This window comes from Homalodisca vitripennis, chromosome 5 (genome assembly GCF_021130785.1).
Source record: "Homalodisca vitripennis isolate AUS2020 chromosome 5, UT_GWSS_2.1, whole genome shotgun sequence".
Lineage (NCBI taxonomy): Eukaryota > Metazoa > Arthropoda > Insecta > Hemiptera > Cicadellidae > Homalodisca > Homalodisca vitripennis.
In genome coordinates this window covers 124,800,482-124,818,207 of record NC_060211.1, presented here as the reverse complement: position 1 = coordinate 124,818,207, position 17,726 = coordinate 124,800,482, and the positions used below count along the sequence as shown (strand labels likewise).

Sequence of the window (17,726 nt, the reverse complement as noted above, 5' to 3'; positions counted from 1 at the left end):
TATGGTTTTATGTAAAACGTTTTATAGTACTGATGTACTCGTATCTTCATCGAACGCGAACTTCAAGTGCTTCCTTTCAGTACTTCAGGGCTTCAAGTTATTGAAACCAAAATAATTATTGAAACGTTAAAGAAATTATTTTAAGAGTGCTTTTACAAAAACAAACCTTGGACTTGTGCACGAAATATGAGTGTCCTTTTAGAGGTTGTTTTAGGTTTGGCTAAACATTTTGAAAGAAAAACGCTTAGTTTTAAAATATAAAACGAGTTATTGTATTGTAATATTCAATAAAAAAGTAAAATATGGATAGTTTTATTTTTATTTTTTTTTTTTATCACAACCGTGAAGGTAATAGCCGTAATTCGGGGACGGTGGAAAAGCCAATGCTCGGTGGACACTATCTTCCAACCAATGAAAGATTAAATTTGTAGTGTAATTATTTTATATTTTTTACATATATTATTAATTCAGTAGTTCTTTTTTATGATTGAATTAATTAAATTAACCCTTTTACATAGTGCTTACTTACACTTAACCTTTCTACAGTATTTCGCGAGTAAGAATACCGGCCTTAGATTAATCAAAGATTTGTGTCTTATGCGGATACTGCAAGATTTAATGAAAGAAACGCAAAAGTATCCGATGAAGTGTTGCTATTATAACTTTAATTAAATTTGATCAGGGCACGTTGATGGAGAATAAAGTGTTCAAATATTAAGGTATAGGAGATGGGTATACTGTTAATGTCTTATACATTAACTGTCGTTTTTAAAACAGCATCGAAATATTTCATTAAATGTGTTAGAATATTTTATAATGTTTTGTAAAAAATGAAATAACGTATACTTGCAATAATTTTACCATTGTAAAATGCCACAAATTTGTGAAAATATTCAGTTTTAATTTAAAAAATTTAAATAATAAATACGTATACACAATATAAACAAATTTAAAAGTTTATAAGTAATATATGGATAGTCTTCAATTATAGTCCATGAGAGTCTTAGGCAAACATTGAATTCTGAATGTACATTTTTCAGGGGACTGCATGTAAACAATGCTAAATAAAAATTCCATCCATTAAAATTTATGTTACGATTAAAATAAATTTATTGTAACATGTAACAGACCACTCTTTACTGAATTTTAAATGTTTGTACTATGTAACTCTGAGAACTTTATTAATTATTAGTTTGTTACTGTTTCCCTTGTATGTATATTTTCGACTTATTAACTGAACCGTTTAAAAAAATACTATCGTGAAGTTTAAACAAAAGTTCTTCGTCCACTTCACGTACTTTAAAACTTCAATGCGATCTCTGAATCGCTTGGTAATAGAAGCTTACCTGTCAATTCAATGTCGTATCATATAAATCGATGATCCATCTAACTATTCAAGGAGAAACAACAAAATAAGACAATCTATTATTTACGATTGTTTGGCTTCTCTGCACGTCAATGAGAGATCCGGGTTCGACTCCCGGCGGAGCATGTACTTTTTGTGATTCAATGTTTCTTGAAATTATATTATATATATATATATATATATATATATATATATATATCATATAGTATATATATTGTTCAATCTAGGTGAATATTCAGAGTATTAAGTAATATACATAATTACTTCTGTTGGTTATACTTAACTTGAATTGGCGAATAGATAGAGTAAACATGAAGCGCTTCTTTGTGTAGTTTCAAGTTAAATTAGAATCAAATATTTGTTTATCACAGCTCCCTGGAAGATTTGCTTTAGTAGACCATTAATATTTGGAAGTAATTTAAACTTTGGCTATAAAACTGAATTTATAATTATCCTTGTAGATTGATTACCTAGAGATAAGTTTTTCAAATCACATAATGTATTAAGAAATTTTCAATATTTCATATATAGTATATTTCAATATTTCATATCAAAATGTCATATATAGTATGTAATTCAGTGCATGTATTAGGACTTTGAACAAATTGCATTTATTAAACACGTGAGACGTTCAAATATTCATTTATTATATAATGATAGGTTTATCAAGTCACTTTTCTTTTCTGAATTACAAAATACTCTTAAACAAATAAATTTGTGATAACCAGAGTCAAAATTACAATAAAATATTACTCAAGCAACTGAAGTGATTTTAAACATGAATGAACTTTTTATTAAACATTAATTTATTTTCCTTTTAAATTTGATAAAATATCTGAGTTTATGCCGTATATGAATCTCTACAGCCCAATAAAACGTTAAATATACCTAGTGTGTTTAAATAGTTTTCCTATCTTTTAATATAACTAAATGGACGATCAAACATATATAATTTTAAATTATACTATAGAAGGACGTAAATAGTGTAATATTGACATCGTTAATTCGTTAATTACCAGAATACAAAATGCATGATATCTTTTAAAACATTTCATGTAACTAAATTATATACTATTGAAATGTAGTAATGTTTTTTCAAAACCTGGACTTTTAACCAAAACCAAAATTGTATGGTTTGAACCCACTCTAAAAATCTTATTAACAGAACCGGGTAACATTATGTGGCACACAGGAAATATTTAAAATCCACGAATACAAATAAGTTATTGAATTCTTTGACGACGTCAAAGAGTTATCATTAAATTAACTCCTATAATTGATTTGTGGGAATTTTTGAGATCGTTTGACTTTTTAGCGTTTTTAATACTTTTCAAGTTGTTTATAGTTTTTGAGATTTTTACAAGGTATTGTTTTAATTACTAGCTTTTACAAAATCTGTTTTAATCTTTAAAGGAATTATGTAATCACATTGCTAATAGCTGGTTTTAGCAGTCAACACTCTTCTTGGTGAGGTGAATCCATATACCAGTTAAAGTTTAAAATATTCAGAATATCATGAGGTTGCTGAGGTAGGAGGTTTATAACATATATTATTGTAAAATAACATATATTATTGTGAAATAACATATATTATTCAAAATTAACTTTGAAGACATCAGCAATAAAAGTAAACGTTGCATTTCTCTTTATGGAGCTTAAAAGCTGATATAAGTTTAATAAAGTCATAATAATAACAAGTCTCGGTGATGAGTGAATTATTTATGCAGTAATACAGCAGTAAGTATAAAAATTACTATTGATAATTTGACCACAATTTTACATATTTGAATAAACTAATAGGTATTTAATTAAACTTCAAAGATTTAATTGCTGCGATGATTTATTTTATAGATTGTTCCTCTTAAGTTGGTAATAAATTAAGTTATTTTTAGAAAATCTGAAAATGTATTAATATCGTAAATAAAAAATAAGAATTTAGAGTATACCAGGGCTCTATGATATTTAACCATGATAAAATACTTGCCGTTATAGTAAGCTTACTATATTTATATGACGATTAATATGGATAAATTTAAATGCGGATTGACTATTAAAAGACACTTAATATTTTGGTCATCACAACCCATCAATACAAAAAATATACCAATTATATGATATTAAAACAAGAAGAACTGTAATACTTGTTGAATTTTATGTAAAAAAATATTGCCGTGAAATTAATAAACTTTAATCATTAAGCATATGAGCGAATATAAAATAATATGTAAATTAATCTATTTATTAATGTGTGTACGTAATGGGTTTGTGGCTGGAATATTATTGTATCTCAAATATGTATATATAAGCATGCAACATATTGGCCATTCAATAATCCTTTTATTATTCAGCCAGACAGTACTGGTCCCAACCACACTGTCTAAATATAAATTGACGTTTAAATAATTGATGATAAAAAGTCCTTTGAGACCTTTTGAGGAGTGTGTAACTTTGAGGATAATTACAGTTACCTTATTCGGTAGACAGTAAAAACAACACCTGTTGATAGGCAGTAATTATATGAAATATTTATTTTTAGGGATAAATGTAGGGGATGCTTTCAAGTAAGTATGTTTCCTAAAATCTGTCTGATTCTTTCAAATCGAAAATTATTAACATCATCAAACGAGTAACTGTTAGTTGTTGTATACTCCAGTACACTGTGGTCCAGTTGGGTGGAAATAGAATTACACGGTGCGTGTTCAGTTCGCAGCCAGTGACCCGATTCGCGGTCAGTTCGCAGCCAGCTGTCATATTGATGTTCACTCAGTCGGTTAGTTGAGCGTCCACGGTCGCGCAGCCCACCAATTTAGGTTAACAAGATGATGGTTTGTTATACAAAGTTTGTAAAAAGGTCACAAAATATATGCGTATTTAGGAACCGTGTTGTTCTGAATAAATCCTTTCTTTTGGTAACGCAAAATAATTATTTCTACAGAACTTGATGTCTGCTGAGGTTGTTGTTTGCATTTCTCTTGGAAAAGTTAAAAATTTTACTGTTTAATATTTTCCGTGCAACCAGGGCATTCAGATAAGGTTCAGCCGTCTTTTTGGCGGCCGATTTGATTTTAACGCCATATCAACCGTGATAATCCTTAAACGATTTACGGTGTTATTTTAATTGTTTGAAATGTTAGACCTTATACAAAATTAATATATTGACCACAATCTTTTGGTTTTTTATATTTTTATTGGTTAGCTCATTAAGAAAAGTCATGCTTTTGTATTTGTGTGAATATTTAAAAATTACAAATTTTATAAGAATAATTACAAAGAGTTTGCTTGTATATTAAACGTGTCTTTAAAATAATACGTCTCCAATGACTGTACGATAAAGAAATGGGGGAACAGTGTTAAACATTATTCTTATAGATAAAACTCAAGGTATTTTTATTACAGCAATAAGGGTTGTAAAACATCTGAATACGATGTTTTTATCAAATAATAGTATTTACAAAATTGTTTGGACTTTAAGGGGCACAGTTTTAAATACGTGTTTATGTAAAAGAAAGCAATGCTTAACTTTGTTCATTTAAATAAAAAAAAACTAAAATTTTAGTGCAGTTGTATATTAAAAACAACATAGTACGTAAAACTAAACATCTGATAATTTTGTTAAAGGTTTTAATTCAATTGATATTTGTATTAATTTTATTTTGAGAATGATATATTATGTTTTAGTTATAGAAATTGCCATGTTGCTCAATGTTATTGCAGTCAAACTATTTAAATTTTACGTGAGCTCAATATTTCCAATTGCATTCTTTAATGAACATCATTTTCAATAATAATCCTTGTACTCATTGAGAGAAACATTGAAATAGTCTCGTACAACTTCTATCTATTATCTATTATCCATGGATAATACCACCAAGCAACATTTTGTGCTTTATTGAGCAAAATGTATCGTTATATTACGACTTACACTACAGTTCGAAGAGCGCTAGATACGATTTGGTATCAAAAGAAGCATATCCACAGATACACAAGCTGAGGATGTAATATCGCTAAAGCTTTGATCACTGATACACAGTCTGAGGGGTAATGTTAAACCAACAGCCGGATCAGAGTTTTAATTTAGATTCAGCGTAAATGTTTATCGTGCACGTTTATTATATACTATGTTTATCCAGTTAAAAAGTTAAATTGATTTTTACCAACAATATAAGAAAAATCTTTTGTATATAATCTGACAATGTTTTAAAAGTGTAGTTTTTAATCATGAATTTTACCTACTTTCCTTATATGATTATAAAAATAATTTCTTAATGATAAATGCCAACTTTCCGTACATATAATACCTTGTATTAACTACATAATTAATTTAACCACTATTACTTACCTTGTAATACGACTGACCTGCCTGCTTTCCTACGTTAATAAACGATTGTGTTGTAACTTGACAAGTGCAGCCTGTTTTTACATAAACTTAGAATATTGTTTACGCCATCTTAGTATACCATATTGTAAAGTTTTATTTTTTTGCTATAAAATACTGAAGGTAGTCTCTTAACACTTTTTGGAATATAAACGTATAAAACTAAGCTGATAAGTGTTATCATATTAATGTCTACAAATACTTCTCTGAATTTCACTGTCCTCTAAGACTAATATATACATCATTACTACCAAGTATTATCAGAAATTGTGTTATAAAAATAAATTTCCTGTCTTATCCTCAAAAAGTATGGAGAATAGTGTGTCTTTTGCAAGAAAAATAAATGTTTATCATAAATTAATTATATCTCATACAGTTTATAGACTAAATTTTATATGAAAGCAGAATAGTGAACTCTATTTTATAAAAATAAATTATTATTAAATATTATATTTAGTTTAAACACATTATTACTAAAAGCTAAATTCATCAAGTATGATTGATGAATGAAAGTTTAAGTAATGCATGTAAACAGGATATTGAAAACAGCCTAAGTATTGATAAAGCCATACTATATGAATAAGTAATTTCTGTAATGTGTTACTTTGAAGTAGTATGAGCTCATTGTCATTGCCGATTCAACATTGTAAAAACTAGAAGAGGAGGGAAAGTGTTTCATGGGGATGACGGTATACTTGCAGTTCCCTTTATATTCCCTGCCGCACTGCTGGTGAAGTTGGTTCTAATACATTACCACTCGCAGCATATCACGCAGATCTCCTGGGATCGCAGTGACGTTGCTTTAGTTCTACTGTCATTTACCTGTATGTGTTTAAAGCTTACATGATAAAAATATTTTTATTTTACAAATTTTATTAGGACCACATGGCCTTACAATGTTAGTAAAATTATGCTACCATTACTGCCATAGACCAAGTTAAATGTTCTACAATTGACCGGAACGTAAGTGCCCTTTGATTATGAACGATAAACATGTACTTTTACGAATTTAAATTTCACACAGAACAATAATTTTATATATTTCAGCAGTAGTTACGAGAATATATAAGTAGCTATGTAGTAAAAACTCCAAATTGAAATGTTTAATTCCAAAATCGGTAAAAAAACTATTGGTAAATCTCCTCGGATTTAAAAGTAAAAACATTGATACCTTTACTATTTATAAATAGTATATTTATAATAAATGTTCATTTGACAGCCAAAATGAACTTCCGTTAGTGCAAGTTAAGCTCATGCCTTGATACATGATCAAGTATATAAGCATATGCTCACCAATGCTCTGCGTTAGCCACACATCTGGCAATATCCTGGCATACAGCCAGACTGAAACCGGATTTCATGTATCAGCAACTGGCAGAAGAGTGGAACGCTCAACCAATAAACTGAATTTGTTTTCAAACAAATGTTTCAATAGTTTCACATAATTTAAAACAGAATTATTTTCTGTTGAACGCTAGTAAATTGAAAACCCATTTAAATTGTAATTAGCGTGAGTATTACAGTACTAACTATGCATATAATAATATAACTTACGTCTATATCCTTGTATTAATCCTTCTTTCTGATGTGTATGATTAGATGATAAAATTAATGATATTTAGTAATCTAATGGAAGAACATTGTGTTGCAGATAATGGAGACATGGCCGAGAAGATCTAGTGTTCGCCAAACTGTACACAGGTTTGCCTGCTGAACCTTCCCAACTCCACCATGACCCCCCACTCACCGTGATGCCCTGACTCTACCATGCTCAACTGCGGGAGTCTTCACGGCTGCGGGTGTCACAAGAACTCCTCGGACCTGAGCTACTCCTCGGACTCCACGTCCAAGAGCTCCACTGACGACCAAGATCCCTCCACCATGAAGAAGCACCAGCACTGCCAGGATGTGGTTAAGCACAACGGAGTGGGTGCATTCCTCTCCGCCCTCTCACCCCGCAACCTCTTCCGTGGCTTCAAGAAGAACAACGAGTTCAGTATGCCGAAGGCTGAGAGAAGTATGTTCCTTATCTATATATGTCATATATTTAGTTATTTATATCTAGGTTATATATTTATTCTATAACAGCAATTACTTATAGCTGGTGTAGTCCATTCAAAAACAACTGTTTTGTTTTAGAATACATATAAAATAGCTGAGCGTAAGCGAAACCCATATCACTTGAGGGCCCATATCACTCGAGGGCTTAACAAATGTAATTTATTCCGTCTATCACGATATTTCAAGAATGACCTCTTGTATAGTAAAAAATGAAACCCAATGAAGTGAGTAATATTATTAAAGTTTTGCATGTAACCTAAGCGAAGTCTATTGGTGTAGTGTGTTTCTACCTTATATATTTATAAAATATTTTTAGATAGCCTATCTATATGTTTATATTGTTTTAGCCCATGTTAAGTATAAATATTCTATAAGACGCATTACAAAACATTGTTAAAAAGATACAACATAAAGCATGTTTTATAAATAGTCAAGAGATTTTATCAAAGAAAACCAATAGTACAGGTTATTAATAGTTGATTTATTAACCCTTATAGAGCTATTAAAAGTAAACTATCAATATTCGTATATATTAGGAATTCAGTTAATTTGTTTTAATTCAGTTAAAAGATGAGTCGAATATTGTCTTAGTTTCCATGTTTAAAACCACACATGGTTTTTTGATAACATTTTATAAAGAATATTCTATGAAGGTGCTCTTTAAATGCGTTCCAACATTCCATAACTATCTGTTTCTTGAAGAAAATATTGTTTTACGTGAAACCTCACGAACTACTTTCATAGCGAATACTAATAATCTCTCGGAGCTAAGTCAGCTCCCCAAGAGATTACTTCCTCTAGATAAACAATTCTTTCCCTATGTAAACATCTCTTTCTTTTTATAAATAATTTAAATTCCGTTTTGGTCAAGAGAATATTTATATATTTATTTATTGTAAAATTATGAGAAAAAGTACGATTCTGTGTTTTTACAGTCATATATTCAGTCAGCTCATTTTAACACCAAATTTTATTATAAAATAGTATTACGTTTCCTTTTGGAAGAATAGTTATTATACTGTTAAATTTAATATAATATATCTTGTATAATGTTTATCGTGATGAAAAGTATCGTTGATTACTAGACTCGAAACTTGTATCGCGGGGTCATATATAATTATCAACGCTCAACTTCGCCTCACTTGTAAATGTAATAGTATCACCCCGCAATATGAAATTTTAGAGACTAGCAATAATTGTAGGCTACTATAACAAATAGTATCTTAAAAACTAATCAATGAAATCCTTCAAAATTTGGGTCAAATGTTTACGATTACAAAGCTTACTACAGTAACATAAATTGTGGTATTATATGTAATACTTTCAAAATGGTGGCCACTTTTTTACTTTTACTATCTTAAAATCCAGAAATCTCACTAAATAATTAAAAGAATAACATTTTCTAGTTAATTTTATCACAAATATAATGAGGCGATAATTATTTTGCTGGAATAATATATGCCTGAATAACAACAGCAGTTTGTTTTGTAGGAAGACACGGCCTTTACTAAGGTTCTAAGCGAATATCCAACATCGATAGTAATTTTTAGGATTTAATTTATTAGTTTTCAAGATATTAATTTTTTATAAAGCACATACCGGCTGACAGATGGAAAACTAAGCTCAGGAGGCGCATGTTCCTGTGTTTGAATGTATTTGTCTTGATCTGAAAAATAGTGTTATATATCTTTGTCCTGATAGTTAGAACAGATGTTTAACCTCACGTCGTTGAAGTAGACTGTGCTATCAATAACCGCTTGGATGATTAATACCGTTATCGATATTAGCTTTAACGACCCAAACAGAACACAATTCACCGTGACGGTATTGTGTGGTTATTATCGGTTAATCGACTTTTACTACTGGAACACGCCGGGGTCGTATACAATGCGCAAACTGAGTCACTGTGTTCTGCTGGTCCGGCCGCGATGGAGAGAACTTTCACTAGTGATTCAGTAAAAGGTAGGCTATATTTGCTAATATTTATTAACTATGCATTTACAAATAACTAATTACCTGTAATTTTACATAGTCTGTAGTTGTGCAAAAATGAACATTTATTTTGTAAAAGTAATTGAGAATATGCAAGGGATCCCAGCAAGAATTTAGCTATGAAACATTTTTTAAAACGGTACAAATATTTTAAATAAGCAAAGAATCGAGATATAGATAGATTGATGCCGATTGATACTGTAGAGCCTAGCAATTAATTTTAAATACTAGATTCATCAAATGGTTTCTAACGCTGGAGTATGGTTCATCATCAGGAGTATGCAAAAGCCTGCTCCGGGAAGAAATCACTGCAGGTGCATCTGAAGACTCAATTTTGTGAAATAGTGCGCAGAAATTTATATACTATAAAAACTCCATATGGAAGGAAGCTTTTCCGTGAATACGCAGATAAACTATTCACTAGTTTTATCGCGTGGCTATCGACGTGGTACAGTTATTACTTGACGACCGATGCCTGACTCTACCAACCGAGAAGACCGAGATCTACATTGTCCACCAGACGAAAGATAAATGCTGTTACCCATAATCGAGTAAATTGAGACGATATGTACAACAAAAGTCATGAAGTTTCTCAAAATTAAGGGAACAGATTTCTAGATCGATAGATACAGCGTTTGGGATACAGTCTATCTAATTAATATGGGTGACATTTGGTAAGAAAAGGGCATTATTTGGTAACCTGACATCATTCATATTTGTCACTTCGTTAAGGATAACGATAATAGGAGTGACCTCGAGTGACAAGAACACACTGCAGAAGTAAACACTTGAGTCACATTTCGAGGGTACAGACGAAATTGGTACATGCGTAGCGAGCGTTTACAGCTAGTTTCCGAAACATCTACCCTCATGGTTGTGGATTACTCCTTCTTCAAGCAGATCCACCACTGAAAATAGTCACACCCGTCTTTATGTACAAGAACGCACTATGGAGGGCTGATACATACAGTGTCAGGCAGAAACTGTAGCTAGAAACCTCAGGGATTTAACTGAACAGCAAGGAAATTAATTAGTTATGCGTAACGCAGAAGAACGTGAAGATGAATTGATCATTCTGTGCCCATATTTTTAAAATTTCAAATATACATACTTTTGAATGGATAGAAAAAGGTAAGCTCTAGGTAACTATCGGCCAACTCTTGACGGACTGTATTGTCAGGATGGAGGTCTCAGATGAACAGGTTTGAATCAATCCTTGCATGTGCTGGAATATTGGTGAAAACTCAGAAAAAAAGAAGAAAGCGGGTGCAGTATCATTATGATTCATCTGGAGACTACGTATCGACTACGCTCCCCCTGACCTGTGCATGTCCAAAATATTCTTTTTTTAAGATTGCTAAAAGTTTTTATTCAGTGTGTTGTTATAACTATCCGATATTGCTGTAAAGTCAGTAATTTCATAGTACAAATTTAGAACAATAGTAACATTGAATGTGTACTTTGCAGCGATGAAGGCGGCCATTCTGATACAGCAGTGGTACCGGAGATACTTGGCTAGGATGGAGGTACGGCGGCGGTATACCTGGACCATATTCCAGAGTATAGAATACCAGGGCGAACAAGACCAGGTCAAGGTCAGTAATGTGCAGTCAGGGCTTGATCCGTTGCATGTGCAGTGTGTAAATATCCGAGGAGAGTAAATATCCGTTACATAACCTAGGTATAGTGGGAAGTGTTGATTCAATACTAATGTAGAGTTCAGCTCATTTTTACCTTCCGCTTAGTGGTGTATCTAAAATTTAACACTGTCACTCTTGTGTGAAGAGGTCCGTTTGAAGAAATAAAAAACGAGTCGGCTTCGAAGAAGCACAAAATAAACCTTTTGCTCCGTTTAAACTTCATAGGCACCTAGACTACAAGTTTTAAGTGTAATTTAGTTAAATAGTTAGTAGAAAGCCCTCTTTTTGTAGTTAGAATGGTCTCTGATGTCGAAATGATGCAAGGAGTTAGTTTTAATTCGTTTCGTTGCCAATGTTTTATAAATCTCTTAAAAGGACTCAAAATTCAAGGATTTAAGTCTGTTACAGCGTCAGACTTTAGATACAACACTAAGCGGAAGGTGAAAAGGAGCTGAACTCCTTTCACCTCCTCTGTTACTAAGTAGCAAAGTTCTGTACTATACTTTCTCATTGCTCTATGCGTATATTAAGGTATAGAAAATTTTTAATCTTTAGAAAACTCCAGTTTATTATGTGTTATAGTCATTCAATATTGAGTAAATATTCCTTTCTTAGAAATAGAGATGCTGAATTAAATGAAGAAAATGCAAGACTAAATTAAAAGTGACCCAACAGACTTATGAAACTATAAAGTTGTGTAATGAACTTAAAATTAAAACTACCCCTCCCCGCTTATCAAGTTGTCAAACTTAGTTAGCTAAGACGTTATTTTGTCATTAATATTAATGTGAATATTACATTTTTAAACTTTCAGTTGCTATCTTTCTCAGAAGAAGTTACTTATTTGTATAATGGTGATGGTAACGTGATATTCTCACTCTATACTTTTTGTCCATAATATCGTAAAAAACAATCAAGTCCTCTTGTGAGTTTATAGTTAAAAGAGTTAATATAGAGTTCACAATCAACAGAGAAGAAATGTCCAGACTAAATAATATAACTCCGATATAATATTTTCAAACAATTTAAACTTATTATATTATGCCTTTCTCGTATTATTCCTTAAATACTAATCAATAACACAAATTGTTGAAATACATAGACTCATAAATGGTTTGATTCAATATTATATTTCACAAGTAATCCATTGCGGGTACGGAAAGTCTAAAAATCCAGTTCTTATATCATAATAATAATTGACTATAATAAAACTTATGAAGAATTTGTCAATATGAGAATTGCACATTTACATACATATATAAAAGTCATAAATTATGTTCCGCGAATATCGTTGTTTGTGTGTTGTAACATAACTGCCTTACAGTCAGTTGGTATCTAGTGTAATATTTTAAATGGCATGTAATTTTTACCCTTGTACAGCTTTAAGGAACTAACATCACAATACACTTCGTATTGGAGTCACGTATTTCCAAGCCAATAAGCTCCAGTCGCCTGTCTGACCTTTTATAATATGCAATACGAGGCGTCTACACTGTCTTTTCTACACCTTACAATTACTGTAGGCGTAGACAAAGAAATAAATTGTATTTTATTATACCGGTCCAAAAATATTAAAGTAAGGAGTTGGTTAATAATTAAGTATTATACGTCTTACTACAAACCGAGCACTCTTATAATCTTGAATGCCATTAAAAAAAGCAACCGTTACTTTAAAATGTTATCAAATATACAAATAAACATATCTAGTTATAATAAAACAGTTTTAATCAACAATGGGCGGGATTTGATAAAAATGTGAGTATTTCATCCAGCTCATGCCATGTTGTCATTATAACATTAGTAAGATATGTTACGTCCCAAGATTTCTGTTTCGATTCGGTGCTTTTACCAAACTTTTACCAAAACTTTTCCTGTCCTTCAGGAGCGAAGATTTTTGACATTTAACCTGAAATTATGTTAGCCACAATCATATAAAATGCAAAAAAAACCAATTTATATAATTAAATTATCAATATGGAATGTGGAGGTACGAGTTAAGGTTGAGATTTTAAGTTTTTGGAATAATTATTCTTGTTTTATTTTGTCTTCTAATTTGGCTTTACACGAATAGAAGGGGCCAGGTAGCTATTTTCTGTTAATTTCCCCTCTAGAATTTATCACATATTTGAACAGATTTGTTGAACTAGGTTTAGCTGTGATCTTCAAATTCTCCTTTCAATCACTTAAACATGTAAGATAACTTTTGTGTAACAAGTTCTTGAATCAAGTCAGGTATGCAAGGCATCCCGTAGGCAATTCGGATGGTGGACTGAGCGGCGAGTATTGCATATTGAATATGGCACTTATTCACTCGGAGCACTTCTGCAGGCACATATGCTTTTCAGAGTAAAGAAAATGTACAAGTAGAACGAGACATTGTGGAGTAGCTGATTATATCATCACTCGGTTTAAACTATATCAAACTAAGCTACAATTTGTGATCTGGTGTGAACAAAACACCTCGATACAAGTTACTATTAGTTTTTGTTTTACTAAGCATTTATAATATTGTATATACCATAAATACTGTTCATAATACAGAAACCTTATGTGCATTAAATTAAACTAATGTATCTCTCTTAACAGACTACCTATAGGACCGAAGCGTAGTCGGATAAGGAAATAGTCGCCCAAAACGAAAATCATTATGCAGTCAATGGGCTTTTCTATGTCTTAATAAACCTAAATTAATTTGTAGCAATTAATCTTTGTTTTATGGTCAATTGTAAAAAGTATAATACTATTTACTAAGAAACATTTTCACATCAAACTATAAGTAATACTACATGCAATATTGTTGTACAGGAGAAACTTGCATGTCAGAACAGAAAAATCAGTAAGGTATAACTTGGTGGTTGTTATTTCATTTTATATATGTTAGTGAGGCCAAAACAGATCTAACCGTTAACTAATTCAAGAACTACTTTTACGATTTGAGTATAATGATTTATTAAACTAAGATAATTTTAGAGCATAAAAGATTATGAAATAATCTAATTAAATTTCATCTAAGATATGAAACAAATTTTATCAGCAAATAGACCATCCTTTGATTCGAGGAGATGCATATTGATTTACACAGTTTAATTATTGAATTAAGTTATTCATACTGTTTATTTTATGGTTTTATTATAAAATGTCTATGGCAATTTGCATTAAATAGTTTTTAGCCGACAAGCGGGTGGCCAATTGTTTTCCACAAAGTTAATATTAGTTTAAAAAGGTGATAGCAATGTCTAATTTCATTTCATTTCGTTCATTTACAGTTTTATAAATGAATTATCTATATATGTTTGTATAGTATTACGTTACAAATTGACTTGCTTATTGCAATAAGAAATTTTACTAACACACGGCAGGTAAAATTGTAATCAGGATATACAAGAATTAGTAGTAGAAGTTCATATTGATTAATCTAAGATTCATATCAATTCCTCTAACATCGATACCGATCTACAAAATTCAAAAATTTAGATAAATTAGCTAACCTTTATGTGTATAATAGTCTACTGTTTTAGATACATTAGAAAACTGAGGTTTAAAAATGCATCTGAAAAATTTATTTTTTGTTCCAGTTGTATAATTTCTTCAACGCACTTCTAACTCACATTCCCACCAACTCGGCATATCTCCAGAAACCAACCAGCAGCGACGCTACCTCCAAGTCCTCATCCACAGGTAACAGTTACCCACTCTCGCGAGACAAATTATAATACGGGTTATTTACATAGAATTTAAACAAAGTAAATCGAATATCAATTCATGAGCAGACAGGTTATTTTTTAAGTTTAGATTTCTATAAAATGTACTAAAAATAAAAAGTCGTTTTGATTGTGTGTTTAGAAAAAAATGTTATTTTTCGAACACTTAAAGAAAATTGACTGAGAAACTGAAGAGAAACTACAGTGTACAGTCCAAACAAAATATTTCTTAACTCGTTTGCCTTAAATCTGACATGGAATCTGAATAAAAAAATAGACAGTTGTCAATTACATTCAAGCTCGTTTACAGAAAACTAACCTGTAGTGAATTTCATATTATGATGGTACAAACATTTGTTTCCAGAGAAGAACTAATAAAGCATGAGCCAGCACCACTTTTCAAGTGATGAGCTAGGAGTGCTTTATTTTGATTTTTTCTGTTAGTCGACTATTTTAAGTAAACGAGTTAAGCACGTCTTTCTAACTTAGAAATGAAGTTGAAGAGATCTAGTATTTCACATAGTCCTTCTTCATTCATTTTAGAGCCACTTGGGTTGAAAAGATCATTTATGTACAGAATGCGTAAGTATGGTTGGGATCCATGTTATGTCACAATAAAAAAAGATAGTGAACTGAATCTGAGTAATGTTACTTAGAAAGAGGAGGAGGTCAGCCTTTTCAAATCAAACCATGTAAAGAGCGGTACAAAATGCTTAGTCATTTTTAGGCTTGCATAAATCTAGGGAAGCCTTACTCGTTCAAAGAATCATCCTCCACAGTTTTTTTTATTGGTAAACACTTGTACGCCAACATATCGACACTTTCGCTAAGTGGTGTACCGCTCCTGGAAGTTTATTGAGTTGTCCAGGTGGTTCTTCAGTACCCAATCAAGTTTCTATGAGTAGGTATATATTTTTAAAATGTGATCAAATGTTAGGTTAGATTTATTTATTTCTGCATTAAATTGGTTTTACTTTGTAGCTTATGAAAGATGTTAATGTACTTGAGTCTTATGATAAACGAGTGAGTTAATCGATTTGGAAAGTTAACAATAAATTATTCCAACCACATAAAAGAAAGTTAGAATATTTTGAGAACAAATGTGTATAGGAAGGGAGAAGTGCAAATAGAGAGAAAAAGGTTAAATAAGGATGATACCACTCTCTGGAGTCGTTTTCACTTTCCACCCACAACACGGTAACGCGGTATGGCTCAGAGATGTTCCATCCTCCCAAGAGACCTTCATGGGGTCGAAACATTCTACATAGAAAAATGTACAGGTGAAAGCAGAGATGGAGTACAAATATAGTTCACAGGAAGAGTTACTGTGATCGGGTGTGATGGTGAAGGAGGGGAGGGTTGACAAGTAATCACGGGAAACCACATTTGACCAAGTCGTGTAAAAAAACTCCACAAAGTAAATTTAAAGCACATCAAAAGGAACTAGTCCTGGCCTTGCGTGAATTAAATTCATGTAATCTTAAGTGAAGAAAGGGCCCTTTTTCCTGATTTATACCATACCTTAAAAATATGCGCTTTTGTATAGTTACACATTAAAAATGTAACTACTCCTCTATTATATATTTGCAATTTATTATATTACTTATAGGAACTGAGTGTTACTTTCCAATTATTAATTAATTGGAATCTAAACATCAATAAACATTAAACTGAAAGAAAAATAGCGGAAGTTCTTAAATTTTTTATCTTTCTTTTGTAAATTGATACTTGTTCCATGATTATGAATAATTTTAAACTATAAAAGTGGTACATATTTTGAGATAATTTCAATAAGTAAAGAATACACTACAAATTAAATAATTAATTTTTAATATATTCAGTAAGCTCAACTCAGTACATCCGCATGACCAATTAATGCATTTATTCAATCAACGTAATTCACTTAGCTTATAAAATATTTTAAACAAGTATATATGAAATCTTTAAAAACAAAAAACCTCTTATGAGTTATCATGTTCTAATATGTTTAAAATACAGTGACGTTACTAAATTGTTTTCATGAGTTATTTGTCATCACACAATATATTTCAAGATATTTTATACGCTGTAGAAAGAGGAACGAATAGTGTTAATAAAATAAGTTAAAATTAACAACACAAATCGATGTAACAGTAAAAAATGTAATTTTTGCAGTATTTGTAGGCAGAATAAAGCTAGTAGAACTGATAACGAAAGGCGCGAGGTCAATATCTATCAGGGCTGGGAACAATGAGAGACGATGTAATTAAGTCAGAGGCCGAGTGAAGACTACAGAGAAGGAGGGTTGAGTGGCAGATTCCATCAGTTATTTCTCAAGGCATGACTTTGCAAGGAAAATGCATCTTGCTTGTGTTGGCAAACCTTTTAAAGTGATATTATGTGGAAGCTAAGTGCACGTCGTATTTTTACTTCCAGTGTTCAATTCAAAATTTTTAAATTGTTCAAAATAATTCAAGGATATGCTAATTATGTCAGAAATCGGACGTAATAAACATATCCAGTTTATAAGTTTATCGAGCTATTATAAAAAATGAAAAATAAATTAAAATGCATGTTCAAGTATTGTGAGCTCTCCATATTTAATATTTTCT

The 17,726-nt window shown here is 31.2% G+C and overlaps 1 protein-coding gene across 1 annotated transcript in view; it reads left to right on the top strand.

Moving 5' to 3' along the window:
* The window catches only part of LOC124362826 (serine/threonine-protein phosphatase rdgC-like), a 137,034-nt gene that overhangs the window by 97,363 nt on the left and 21,945 nt on the right, over positions 1-17,726 (top strand). The window contains exons 2-4 of the mRNA XM_046817662.1: positions 7,393-7,758; positions 11,262-11,389; positions 15,010-15,112. Coding sequence (XP_046673618.1) covers positions 7,509-7,758; positions 11,262-11,389; positions 15,010-15,112 — 481 coding nt within the window. The 5' untranslated portion in view covers positions 7,393-7,508. The remainder of the gene's footprint in view (positions 1-7,392; positions 7,759-11,261; positions 11,390-15,009; positions 15,113-17,726) is intronic.